Raw genomic sequence first — 11,703 nt, 5'->3', positions numbered from 1 at the left:
CTCTTTAGTTTCCTTCTCACGTTCAATTGGGTCCATGTTTGGTTCATTAACTACACTGTTACGTTCTAATATCTTTGTCATCATCTCTAACAACATTTTATTAGTATATGCTTGTTCTTCTTCTTTCTTCTCATCAACTTTAGGAGCTTCTTGAACAACAGGAGCTGGGGCAGGAGCTGGTGAATTCAATGGTGCCTTTCTCTTTCTAACTTGAACTGAACCATTCTTCATATGACAAACATAATATAATGGATGTTGTATTCCTTTAGCTTCATTCAATATGATTGATTGCTTTTCACTTGGTGAAAGTTTTGACGTCATTTCTATCCTAATAAAATTTTTTACTCCTAACAAAATGACTGAGAATACTTTCGACAGAGAAGCACTCAAGAATGAACTTCGTGAAGAAATACTTAATGAACTCAAACCAAAAGAACAAACACAAGAAGAGAAACCAGCTAAACCAAAGCGTAAACTCACAGAGAAACAATTAGCTGCATTAGCAGCTGGACGCGCAAAGAATCCACGAATGATTGCAAAGAAATTGAGAGAAGAGGAAGAAGCTAAGAAAAATAATAAGTAAGTGTTTAGAACTTTAACTTACGTTCAAAAGATGACTTCGTTGAAATAGTGAAGTCCTTATTTTTGTTGAAGCATGGTTTCGAACCAATGCACAAGTCAAAGGTTATCTCATCACCTTCATAAAGAGATTTGTACAATTCCACGATGCTATATTTTTCCCCAACTTTCTCAGGGAAGAACAAACCTTTCTTCTCGTCATAATGTACTTGTATCGCATCTGGGAACATTTGGTTTGCAGTAAGTGCAATTACGTCCTGTGTGATTCCCTTCATTCGACAGTGGAAAGCAATTTCCTTGAGGTCATTGGTTAATTCGTCGAGGTAAGTCTTCTTTCCAACGAATATAGATCTTTGTGCCTTAGACATATGTCCTGCAGTAATCTCTGCAAAGTCTGAATGAAATTGACCCAGTGCTTTTCCAATGAGTTCTCTGTTATACCTTCTCTTGTATTCTTCTGCTAACTTATCTAAGTCCTTCTCATACAAGTGTAAACTATCTGTATCCTGATAGAACAACTTCAAGCCCAAATCTTCTGCTGTGAAGAATACTTCATTCATGATTCGTTTGGACATAGAAAGGATTGAAACACCTAATGGACAATAGTTAAAGTGACGAACGATAGGTTTAAATGACTTTACACATGAAAGTTCGGAATCGGGGATGAACTCTATTGTCTGTATGTCATTATAGTTCTTAATGATATAGTCAGTGAGCTTATTGTCCTTGATGAAACGAATCTTTTTGTCAATGGGCTTTAATATCGTCTTACCATAGATACTGTTCAAAAGAAGTTTGATGATCTCTTGTATCGGATTACCTTCCTTCTTATACTTAGCACGTAATTCGAAGAGCTTCTTAACTTCATTCCTTATTGTCATGTCCCTTTTTCCATCATAATAGTATCCATCAATGACTTTGCATGAGATCTCTTGGAACTTGATCAGATCTTGAAGCGTAATGTGGTCTACGAACATCTTGCAGCATGTATTGGAACTTCTGGCAACATGTAAGTCAGGGTTGATGTCAGGATTGACGACAATCAATGGGAATGCTGAGTTCTTACCGATCGACAAGATCTCGATCTGACAGTAAAATCCTGAGATGAACTTTTCCTTTGTTGGTTCAGCTTGGTCATCATCAAAGAGATGCTCCAACAAGTATTCACTGCTCTTCATCTCTTCTGTCATAACTTTTGGAATTCCTTCTAAACAGTAAAGTCTAGCAATTGCTGATGGATACAATGATACAGCATCGAAGTCAGTGATGAGTTCTCCTTCATTGTATTGCTTCTTGTTCTCAGCTAGCATGCATCTTCCTCCTTGAATACACTTGGAAATATATTCACGAGGTTTTCCTGCAAGATCAAAGAGATTACCGTTCTTCCAATATACTCTCTTCTCAAAGAGTTTGTTTGAGATAGAACTTATTGAAACATAATCATAAGCATCTATTTCAAACTCAGTCATGAGGTCATTGCGGAACTTAAGAAAGCCATCTCGTAAAATGCGTACATCTTGACCGCAATAGAATGACGAATAAACTTCCATGTCAAAGTGTTCATCATCAATCTTGCAATCTTCAATCTTCTCAATGTTCTCATTAAAAGCTTCAATATCTTTGACATGATTCATGGCATCATCGATGTTACCAACTTTAGTTGTATTAACTAACTCTTCCGTGTAGTAATTATATGGGAAAACTTCTTTTTCACCACTAGTGAGGTGAAACATTTCAGGGAATCTTTCCAACTTAGTTGAGATGATTGCATAAGAGTCTTTGAAGCAGAGAAGTTTTCCTTTGTACTTTCCTTGTATCTGCATCGTTTGTGAACCTTTGATGATTGGAGTTCCTGTAATCTCTTCTAACTGAGACATGAGAAAAGTGACATCGTACGATAAGTTGTGGAAATAAACTAAACTCTTATCTGGTAAAGCTTCGAGGAATTTTGACGCACAGTCACTTCCCCAAATTGATGTATAACCATCATCGTCATCTTCCATGAAACAAATGTTGTATGCTTTGTGAATGTTTCCATCAGTTGATGCTTCGAAGTCAGCAAAGAAAACATGTTCTCTTGGGAACTTCATGTCTTTCTTCGTCTCTGAACTCCAATCTTTCTTCATCCTTGCGCAATAACGCTCATTGTATGTGAGGTCAATCATTTCTTCAAGGTTCTCATTATACATCGTTGTGAAGTATGTGCAAAGTTCTCCTGTTCTAATTGGTTCGAAATAATTGTTAGCAAACAAGAGTTCAATGACTTTTGCAAGTGGTGTAACTAACTTTGAGTTAATTGCATACCTTGTTTCATATCTTCTGTTAACTAACATCTTCTTCTCTAAAGTCCAATCCTTGCACAACTTACAAACATCTTCATAGTTCTTGATGAACATTGAACTTATTGGAAGCTTTTCGTTCAACATGTAGTGGTCATACATTAATAAAAGTTCTACTGTCATCTTTGGTTCTTCATCTGGTTCATAAGTATATGAATGATTTGAATACTTCTCGTTGTATTTGATGACATGGAACCTTATTCCTGTTTCTTTGGCAATAACCTTAATCTTTGACATTGGAAAATCTTTGACACGAATGATTTCCCTCATATGATTAATTGTTGCTTCGTCAACACCAGCTTGAATACAAGCGTAGATGAAACATGAATCTTTCATCATCTTCTTTGCTGTCTCTGCATTAAGTTCGTTGAAGATCTGATACCTCTCTAAGTTAATAGGTAATTTGCATGTCCATGTCCAAAGCTGACCATTACGTGACCTGTTTCTCTTCTTTGAATGGTTTTGTTTGATGATCTTGAGTGCGATCTTTTCTTGACCTGCTGCTCTCATCGTATCTAACATAACTTGTTCTTCAGCTGTGAGTTTATATGGTGTGTACGTTCCTTTTCTCAAAGCAGAAGCATCAACATCTGAATAAGCTGTATAGTCAAAGATCTCGATCTTCCTTAACGAAGGAATACTACAAAGGAAGAAGTCATAGTTTGATTCAAGGACTTTAGATGCTAATTCTTGTACTTCTGCTATTGGAGCTTCATTAAGTAACTGATGAACTAATGATCCCATTGTATTGATGTTCAAATGACGCAAAATGTTTCTCTTCTCATCAAAGTCGTAATAGAATGTCCACTTCTGTTTGAAAAGGTCTATCTGTCCAATGAACTTTGCCATAACTCTTGGAAACATCTTGTTGAAGTAATCTTTTCCTCTTGGACTGTATTGGTCAATGTTAAACATAATGAATCTTTCTCCTGCTTTAGTTATTGGGTCTAACCATTTCTCATCAGGAAGTTTTTGACCATTAATGTTCTTAACAACGTAAAAGGCATTCTGTATTTCTTTGTATGCTAATTCGCTCTCATCAATCTTTGGTGGAGGGTCTGAGTATATTGGTTGCATCTCCATTAACGCTCTATTATGAGATCTCTGATCGTGATCTAAAGCAACTGGGGAATTTGAAGCTGGAACATTCATGATACCATTGTAGTCATCATAGAAGCTCTTAGCATTCTTGAAAATATCTGCTACACTTCCTGTACCTCCTTGATTCTTAATTGCCAGAGCTAATTTATTGGTAATGTCTTTAGCTTTCTTAGGCATTTTGATCCCAAACATATCAAGCATACCTTTCTTATCTTCTGGTGAAAGGTTATTAACTAATCCTTTTATAGCATTGAGCATGTTGGTCTTTTATAACCGATAAAAAAATATACGTTATTTTTTTTTAATCGTCATCGTAATCATAATCGTACGAAGATTCTGTATCATCATCACTGACATCATTGGTTTCTCTAACTTCTGGCTTATCTGGTTTAATCTCTATCACCATAAACATTGGTGACAATAATCGAACAGGCTGATCTTGGAAGTCAACTAAGGTAAACGTAACATTAGTTAGTTCCCATGGAAATGCATCTATCCATGGTGAGGATTCCTTACATATAAGTGGTTTACCAGATATCCAGAACTCATTGATGTTATAACATGTAGATCTGTACATGATCTTTCTTCGATCATCAACTTGGTCAATATTATTGAACCCAGAGATGACAGACATTGATGAACGAAGGTATAACTGATACCCGAAGTTGAGCATAGGTGGTTTTGGCATTTGTAGATAATAATTATGTACAATAGGTAGTTCTATTCCATATGCACCTAAAATAAGATTTGCTCTATGTGAAGCATCTTTTAAATAGACTTTATGTCCTTTGTCCTGTGACGTAAATATAAGTTGATTCGTAGCACTCAGTGAAACTGTTACATTATGTTGACCTTTTTTCTTGTTATAATAATCAAACTGTTTTGTTACAATCTCTTGTAGTTTTGATACAATAGTATCCATATCAAATGAAAGAGCTGACTTAAATGTACACACCTTTTCTTCTCCATCTTCGTCTAACTGTAAGACAAAATAATCTGTTTCGTCACAAACAATAAAGTTCGCCATAGTACTGACACTTTTTACTCTCATCTTTATCTTACTTGGATGCCCCATGTTAGGATCTGCTTGAAACTGTATTGTCCCGTAGTTATTAGGATCAGTCGATTGTAGATAATACATCATTTTTATATGTAGTAAAAGAATGAGTGTTGTTCCATATGCATATGAATGTTATAAGTCTAGCGTACTTCAATATAAAGAATATACTCTCAGAATTACTGATAATGCTTTAGTCATACATAAAGAAGGTGCTGATGAAGACATTACCATCGGTCCTGGTATATTACCTATCGAGCAACCAGATGGTACAATTGTTGAAACAGACTTAAATCAATACCTTCAAGCGTTACAGAATCGTGTGACAAAAGTAGAGAATAATTACTTAGATGCTCCATTCTTCACAACTGATAGAGATTATATGTTTTCATGTATGGCGAGTAATGGTTTGCAAGAAACTCGTGAGGTAAATATTAATGAAGCATTAGAGACTATAATATATCATGTTAAACGGTTATTATCGATTGACCATGGAGTTCATTTTGACCCAAGGTCTACACTGTTCAATATACCAATGATTGAAAACAGTCAATTAACATTTAAAGAAGATACATTGTATAATGCTTTAAACGCAGCATTTGCTTATATATTAGGTCATGAACAAGTACAAAATAGTGGTATTGCAATATACTTAGATAAAGTTATGTTAAAGAAACCATTGACATTCACAGAAGATGGTCCAAAAGCAACTGGTATTGTTGGTGATGGAACATTATTGACGAAAGAATACTTAGCAAGTCATGTCGGAGAATTTTTCTCCACTAATGATAGCATCAGTACAACACCAGAAGTTATTTTATTGAAGAAACCAATCACATTTGATGTTAAAGGAAAGACAAAAGCAACTGGTATAGCTGGCGATGGAGTTCTTCTGACTAAGGAATACTTGAAGAAAAATATCAATGACTTCGTTGAAATTGTCAAAGATAAAGAATCTGGTCTTAAGTTCAACCCTTTATCATTCATCTTTGCCATAGCAAACGCCGGTGCTACTGCAGCCTCATGGATATCACTCCAGAGTCAAATAAATGCTCTTTGGGCTTTTGTTGAAAGTCAAGAAGGTATAGATACTGTTCTTGACACTCTGGGTAATCTTGGTCCAAATCATAAAGGAGGTTTTGTGGATGGAATAAAAAATTTAGTTGAAAAGACTAAAACAAGTTTCCAGAAGATAACTCATATAGAAAGATTCAGAAATGAAGGTTATATGGAACTTGAGAGTTTTGATGTGACTGGACCTTTGGAACCAATTCCAATGCCACGTGATGCTAATGATGAAGAAGAGAAAGATCCTGGACCAAAAACAATCATTTCTACGTTAAGTACTTTGTACCCTGATTTTGTGACCTTAGTGAAAGTTGCTAATACATCAAGAAAGAACAATAATATTAATATGTCTGGTACTGATGACCTTACTGATTATCTTTATCTCATTCTTGCTGAATTAGCGAAGAAAGTTGAGGAGAACAAAAATAATGGAGGAAGAACTGCACTTGAGATTGCAAACAAAGCTGACAAAAGTTATGTTGACGAAGAGATACGTAAAGTTACATCTAAAGAATATACTTTACCACAGTGTGTCATACTTAAGACAATCAAAGGTCCAGAGAAAGATATGTACCCAGGTGATGGTACAACAGTTAAAGTTAATGAAAGAGTTTCATTCCCATCTGGTATTGATGCAAAAGAAGTATATATTAATGGTGAAAACATCAATACAACATTGATTCCTTTGAAAAATAATGAGTTCACTGAACCTTTGACAGTTAAATCAATTCGTTCAAGAGAAGACAAACCTGTTATAATCAATAAAATAAGAGCAGACGACATAATATTGAACTATACCCTTGGTTCAAGTGCACCTTTAGAGAATCCAAGTACAAGCGTAAAAGATACACTAAACTCCTTAAATAACAAATGTATGAACATTGAAGGTCATGTCAGAAACTTTGAAACACATGAACTACCAGCAATGTTAGATAAAAAAGCAGATAAGAACCATACACATGATTTCTTCACAACTGTTGCTATAGAAAGTATTGAAGGAACGGTTGAAGGAACTGGTGGGGATGCATTATATTGTAAACCTCCTAACTTTCCACAAGGTTTAACATCGGATGACGACATAACGACGATGAGAAACATTAGATGTAAAGATGTTTATGTCATGAAGGATGAACATAATATTAAATTCACTGCTCAAGATTTATATGATAAGAAAGCAGATAAAACAGAGCTTCAAACATTAAAGACTCAGATTCTTGAAACCATATATCCTGTTGGTTCTATTTATACGTCAATGAACTCAACAAATCCAGCAAGTGTTTTAGGTTTTGGTGAATGGAAGCAGATTGTAGACAAATTCTTATACTGTGCTAGATATTCAAACAAAGCGAGGTTCGAAAAATTAAAGAAGCAAACCTTCCACCGCACACTCATACAGGAACTACAAACACAACAGGTAGTCATTCACATTCAATAACAAAAAGAGGTTATACAAATCTTGCAGCAGGTTCGGATAGACAGGGAATGAATAGATATGATATTTCAAGTGACCCAGTAGATTCAAGCGCAGGTATTTTCTGTGGAACCACAGGAAATCATTCACACACTTTCACAACAAATCCAACAGGCTCGGGTGCAGATTATATGCCACCATTTATGACTGTATTCGCATGGTTCAGAGCTGCTTAACTCAAGATCACGATCACAAACTGTTTCTCAGTATGAATGAGTAGCTCTATTTTTACATCATTACTGAAGTATTTCTTTTCTTCATCAATGACAGAAAGAATGTTTTCATCATCTTTTAAAGATCTTACCAAAGTTAGATCTTCATCAGAAAATCTCAAAGAAAGACTCATTTATGCACTAATAAAAATATAGCTAATTATTTTTTTATCTGAACTTTTTATCGGGTATATAAAGATGTCTGAACATCATATAAAGTTCTTTAAGATCCAACAGTTTGTAGATGAAGTGAAGAAGCAAAATAAAACAGCAAAGAGACTACTTATATGCTTACCACAAACATTATGTCAAGGAAAGTATGGTTATAGTGCAAGTCCGATCATGATCTTTGTCGATAAGCAGAAATACACAAATGAAGGTTTAGCTAATTTACTCAAGTTTGAAAAGATAGCTATAAACATTCCTGACCATTTCTCAGCGAGAATAAACCTTGACAAGACTAAAAGTTATTGTTTATATGTAGATCTCACGAAATCAACAAAGAGTAAAGACAAAGAATATAACCCAGTTGAACTTAAGACAATGGGTAAGAACTTACTCAAAGCTGCTATCAAACCTGTCGAAGAGATCGACATTGAGGATGAAGCAGAAGAAATAGATGTAGATCCTGAAGTGTTATAAACGATAAAGTTTATTTTTGGAGGAAGATGGTGTCAGACCATTTGATCTGGCATGCTTGTTCTAGGTAATTGCAGAAACCTGGAAAGATTGTTATTGGTCTGAGTTTCATACCTGGTCTCTCATCTCTCCATTGAAGCAAGTAAATTTACATGAAGAGTTCGTCTGGATTCTCAGGCTTTGGTACACACTGATCGAAGATCTGTATGACCTCTTCATGACCGTACTCCCTCTGGTCAGACATGAGTGTTCTGAAGAACTTTTGCATCTTCGGACCAGGTTTAGCATCTATGCAACGAGTGGGTCTCATTGACATTTTTGTCACTTTTATTTGGTCGAATGGAAGGATTCGAGTTCATGCCACTTGACAGCAAAGAAGGTGCAGAAGAGGTTGTTGTTGCTGCATTCTATGCGAGCTCACACGTTGACGCATTCCGAACTTACCAGGATGACCTCGAAAAAGAAGGTCGAAAGCTTGGAAAGATCCAAATGTTGCTTGAGTTCTTCCGTGGAAACCTTGCACAGAAGTATGAGAAGAAAGAATAAACAACTAATTATTACTGAGCTTAGCTCATAAATGTAAGTTTTTACTCTGATCAGATCTTAGATCTCGTCGGGACAAGCGGAAAGGATAAAGTCCATGAGCTGGACTTTTGTCTTAGTGAGCGGTACTGCGGTCATGAGTAGTTCGCGCTTGTTTGAGCCACTTGGAACGCGACCCTTCCAATTCCTCATAGATCTCAAGGCAGAGATCGTGAAGAACTCAAGGACAAAGAGTCTTTGAGACTTGGTAAGGAATCCCTCATCATCTCTTTCATCCTGGAGGGTCTTTGTGGATGCAGTGGACTTGATCTCGTCTTCCTCGATCGGATCATTCTCATAATCTTCATCACCCTTCTTCCTAAACGTCATCTGCTCTCTCTTGTAGTCGTTCCTGAGAGCATTGAGTCCAGCTTCAAGATCTTGTGAGTTCTTTGCAGGTTTATTGAAAGTTTTCTTTTCCTGCATTTGCTGTATAAGCTGGGTTTGCTGTTGCATCATCTGCATCATCATTGCCATCATATCTAGTGTTGGTGATGCTGGAGCTGGTGTTGTACCATCTTGGGACATTCGGTCGTCGGTTATGTCTTTACAAAAGACTGCTTTACAAAAGACAGCTTTACAAAAGACAGCTTTACAAAAGACAGCTTTACAAAAGACAGCTTTACAAAAGACAGCTTTACAAAAGACTGCTTTACAAAAGACAGCTTTACAAAAGACGTCTTGACAAAAGACAGCTTTACAAAAGACTGCTTTACAAAAGCATTTTCTCACAAAATTGAATACTTTTGCTTTACAAAAGACGTCTTGACAAAAGATTGCTTTAAAAAGTCTGAAAAGACTTTGACAAAAGATTGCTTTACAAAAGTCTGCTTTACAAAAGATTGCTTTACAAAAGATTGCTTTACAAAAGTCTGCTTTACAAAAGACAGCTTTACAAAAGATTGCTTTACAAAAGCCATGACTGATCTTCATCCAATTTGTTTAATCGAACTTAATGAAGTAATTTCTGCATATCTCCTGCATGTATTTGGAAACGAGAGGATAAGACAACTCACCAAGGTTTCCAGACGCCAGATCCAAAGACTTGAATCAACTGCAGGAGTAATCCTAAGCTTTGAAGAAGGATTAACCAATAAGAAAGATGTCATTGACTCCAAGCGTGAAAGCCTTGCTGCTTTCTTACGCAAACACCCATGGGTCGATGTTGATCTCCAAACTCCTTACCAAGGACTCGTTGAAACCTTCACGACCTACAGACAGCTCCTTGACAGACCTGAGCAGAACCTTCTGGTCGAACGTGATGGCACATTAAGCCCTACAGACGAGTCAATCCAGAGAGAAGAAGCTCAAGAGTAAAAATCTGACATTTATACTTTACATGACATTTTTTTCATGAGTGTTCACGTTAAGATCAATGATGAAAACATGACTTCATGGGAAGATATCATTGATGACATAGAGAATGACCTTGATGAAAACATGATGGGAGCTCAAACGTCAGTTAAGGTCAAACTTGGTGAAGTTCAAGAAAAGATCTCCGAGATCAATGCAAAAATATCTGCTCTTACAGAGGTTGACGTTTATTACAGAAGCTTGGAGAGAACTTTAAGCAAACTTGAACGTCAGAACCAAAGTCTCATAGTTGTGCTCCAGAAACTCAGTCTCATGCGTAAAGCATATAATGACTACCTACATGTAAGAGACTTACCTTCTTATTCTACTCCAGATCTCGACTTTTCCGATATAAGTCCAATCCTTATTGATACAACACTTACGATAGCAGGGATGCTTCCTACATATCCAGAATATGATAACTTACCTCAGCTCTTCGAGTATCTCAAGAAAAAGTTCATGATCTTATTATGCGAGACCATGAAAAGACGTCAAAATACCAGAACAGAACGAGAACAGAGCTTACTAATAGACTTATTATATAATACTAAAGAAATAAAGGAGTTTTTATTCTAACTTTGGTATTTTTGGGAAGAACTGATCTGGATCATATTTGTCAACCACAGGTTTTGGTATCAAAAGTCTCTCTGGTTCTTGGACGGCTGGTACTGGAAATGGTTCCTTTGGTTTCCTAGCTTTTGGGAGATCTAAAAATTTTCTTGGTCTCTTTCTTTTGTGTAAGTGTTGTCCATTTTTATCGACAACGAATGTGAGCTTTCCGTCGTCAAAGATGAATGTCGTCGCTTCTTCAGTTCCCTCATCAACTATTATCTTCTTGATCTTTCTCTTCTCCATTAACAGAAAAAGTGACATATATTACTTCATTATTTTTCTGAGTGTTAGGATTAATTAAACCTCTATCTATAACATGCTTTCTCATAGGAAATTTCTCTCCATATCTTTTTGTCAATATCTCTATAAGTTCTTCTGTATAAGATTTATCACTACTGAAGTAAATAGATGGATAATTAAGGACATCAAAGGTTTCTACAGTATCTTTAAGAGTCCATTCATCTCCATACTGTATAGAATAAGTATGGAAGTATGGAGGATCACATATAAAGAAAACATTGGGAAGATCTTTATACTCATTGAAGAGTATTCTCCAATCTTTATGAACAATAGTTAAACCTTCAAGATAGTCATCTATGTTTTCACCAAATAAGTTAGTATATCTGAGGTATAACACTTTCTTCATTAATGTGTCAAGATCATAGTATTTGTATGCTCCAGAATAGAGAA

At 35.9% G+C, this 11,703-nt stretch overlaps 7 protein-coding genes and 9 pseudogenes across 16 annotated transcripts, besides 1 other annotated feature; 7 read left to right on the top strand and 9 right to left on the bottom strand.

Moving 5' to 3' along the window:
* Positions 1 to 8,469: a mobile genetic element.
* On the bottom strand, positions 101 to 321 carry TVAGG3_1080230 (annotated as a pseudogene). Its single transcript has one exon. A coding segment is annotated over exon 1 (221 nt).
* On the top strand, positions 356 to 583 carry TVAGG3_1080220 (uncharacterized protein; the record flags this gene model as incomplete). Its single annotated transcript, XM_051256652.1, has 1 exon — positions 356 to 583. The coding sequence occupies one exon, from the start codon at positions 356 to 358 to the stop codon at positions 581 to 583; it is 228 nt and encodes a 75-aa protein (XP_051076132.1).
* TVAGG3_1080210 lies at positions 588 to 1,128 on the bottom strand (annotated as a pseudogene). The gene has a single exon. A coding segment is annotated over exon 1 (541 nt).
* Positions 1,316 to 2,312, bottom strand: TVAGG3_1080200 (annotated as a pseudogene). The gene has a single exon. A coding segment is annotated over exon 1 (997 nt).
* Positions 2,800 to 3,440, bottom strand: TVAGG3_1080190 (annotated as a pseudogene). Its single transcript has one exon. A coding segment is annotated over exon 1 (641 nt).
* TVAGG3_1080180 lies at positions 3,634 to 4,277 on the bottom strand (annotated as a pseudogene). Its single transcript has one exon. A coding segment is annotated over exon 1 (644 nt).
* TVAGG3_1080170 lies at positions 4,538 to 5,160 on the bottom strand (annotated as a pseudogene). Its single transcript has one exon. A coding segment is annotated over exon 1 (623 nt).
* On the top strand, positions 5,183 to 5,369 carry TVAGG3_1080160 (annotated as a pseudogene). Its single transcript has one exon. A coding segment is annotated over exon 1 (187 nt).
* On the top strand, positions 5,471 to 6,083 carry TVAGG3_1080150 (annotated as a pseudogene). Its single transcript has one exon. A coding segment is annotated over exon 1 (613 nt).
* Positions 6,491 to 7,791, top strand: TVAGG3_1080140 (annotated as a pseudogene). Its single transcript has one exon. A coding segment is annotated over exon 1 (1,301 nt).
* TVAGG3_1080120 (uncharacterized protein) lies at positions 8,026 to 8,469 on the top strand (the record flags this gene model as incomplete). The annotated part of the gene is made up of 1 exon (XM_001284413.2): positions 8,026 to 8,469. One exon carries the CDS (start codon positions 8,026 to 8,028, stop codon positions 8,467 to 8,469), a length of 444 nt encoding a protein of 147 aa, XP_001284414.2.
* A 145-nt stretch (positions 8,470 to 8,614) lies between these two features.
* Positions 8,615 to 8,782, bottom strand: TVAGG3_1080100 (uncharacterized protein; the record flags this gene model as incomplete). Its single annotated transcript, XM_051256651.1, has 1 exon — positions 8,615 to 8,782. The coding sequence occupies one exon, from the start codon at positions 8,780 to 8,782 to the stop codon at positions 8,615 to 8,617; it is 168 nt and encodes a 55-aa protein (XP_051076131.1).
* Positions 8,783 to 8,789: 7 nt separating this feature from the next.
* TVAGG3_1080090 (uncharacterized protein) lies at positions 8,790 to 9,041 on the top strand (the record flags this gene model as incomplete). The annotated part of the gene is made up of 1 exon (XM_051256650.1): positions 8,806 to 9,012. The coding sequence occupies one exon, from the start codon at positions 8,806 to 8,808 to the stop codon at positions 9,010 to 9,012; it is 207 nt and encodes a 68-aa protein (XP_051076130.1).
* A 28-nt stretch (positions 9,042 to 9,069) lies between these two features.
* On the bottom strand, positions 9,070 to 9,378 carry TVAGG3_1080080 (uncharacterized protein; the record flags this gene model as incomplete). Its single annotated transcript, XM_001291461.2, has 1 exon — positions 9,070 to 9,378. The coding sequence occupies one exon, from the start codon at positions 9,376 to 9,378 to the stop codon at positions 9,070 to 9,072; it is 309 nt and encodes a 102-aa protein (XP_001291462.2).
* Positions 9,379 to 9,567: 189 nt separating this feature from the next.
* Positions 9,568 to 10,365, top strand: TVAGG3_1080070 (uncharacterized protein; the record flags this gene model as incomplete). The annotated part of the gene is made up of 1 exon (XM_001277905.2): positions 9,568 to 10,365. One exon carries the CDS (start codon positions 9,568 to 9,570, stop codon positions 10,363 to 10,365), a length of 798 nt encoding a protein of 265 aa, XP_001277906.2.
* A 603-nt stretch (positions 10,366 to 10,968) lies between these two features.
* Positions 10,969 to 11,256, bottom strand: TVAGG3_1080060 (uncharacterized protein; the record flags this gene model as incomplete). Its single annotated transcript, XM_001279338.2, has 1 exon — positions 10,969 to 11,256. One exon carries the CDS (start codon positions 11,254 to 11,256, stop codon positions 10,969 to 10,971), a length of 288 nt encoding a protein of 95 aa, XP_001279339.2.
* Between the last annotated feature and the right edge of the window lie 447 nt (positions 11,257 to 11,703).

The sequence above is a fragment of the Trichomonas vaginalis genome, assembly GCF_026262505.1.
Source record: "Trichomonas vaginalis G3 chromosome Unknown ctg_144, whole genome shotgun sequence".
Lineage (NCBI taxonomy): Eukaryota > Parabasalia > Trichomonadida > Trichomonadidae > Trichomonas > Trichomonas vaginalis.
This window is presented reverse-complemented; position numbering and strand designations above follow the sequence as displayed.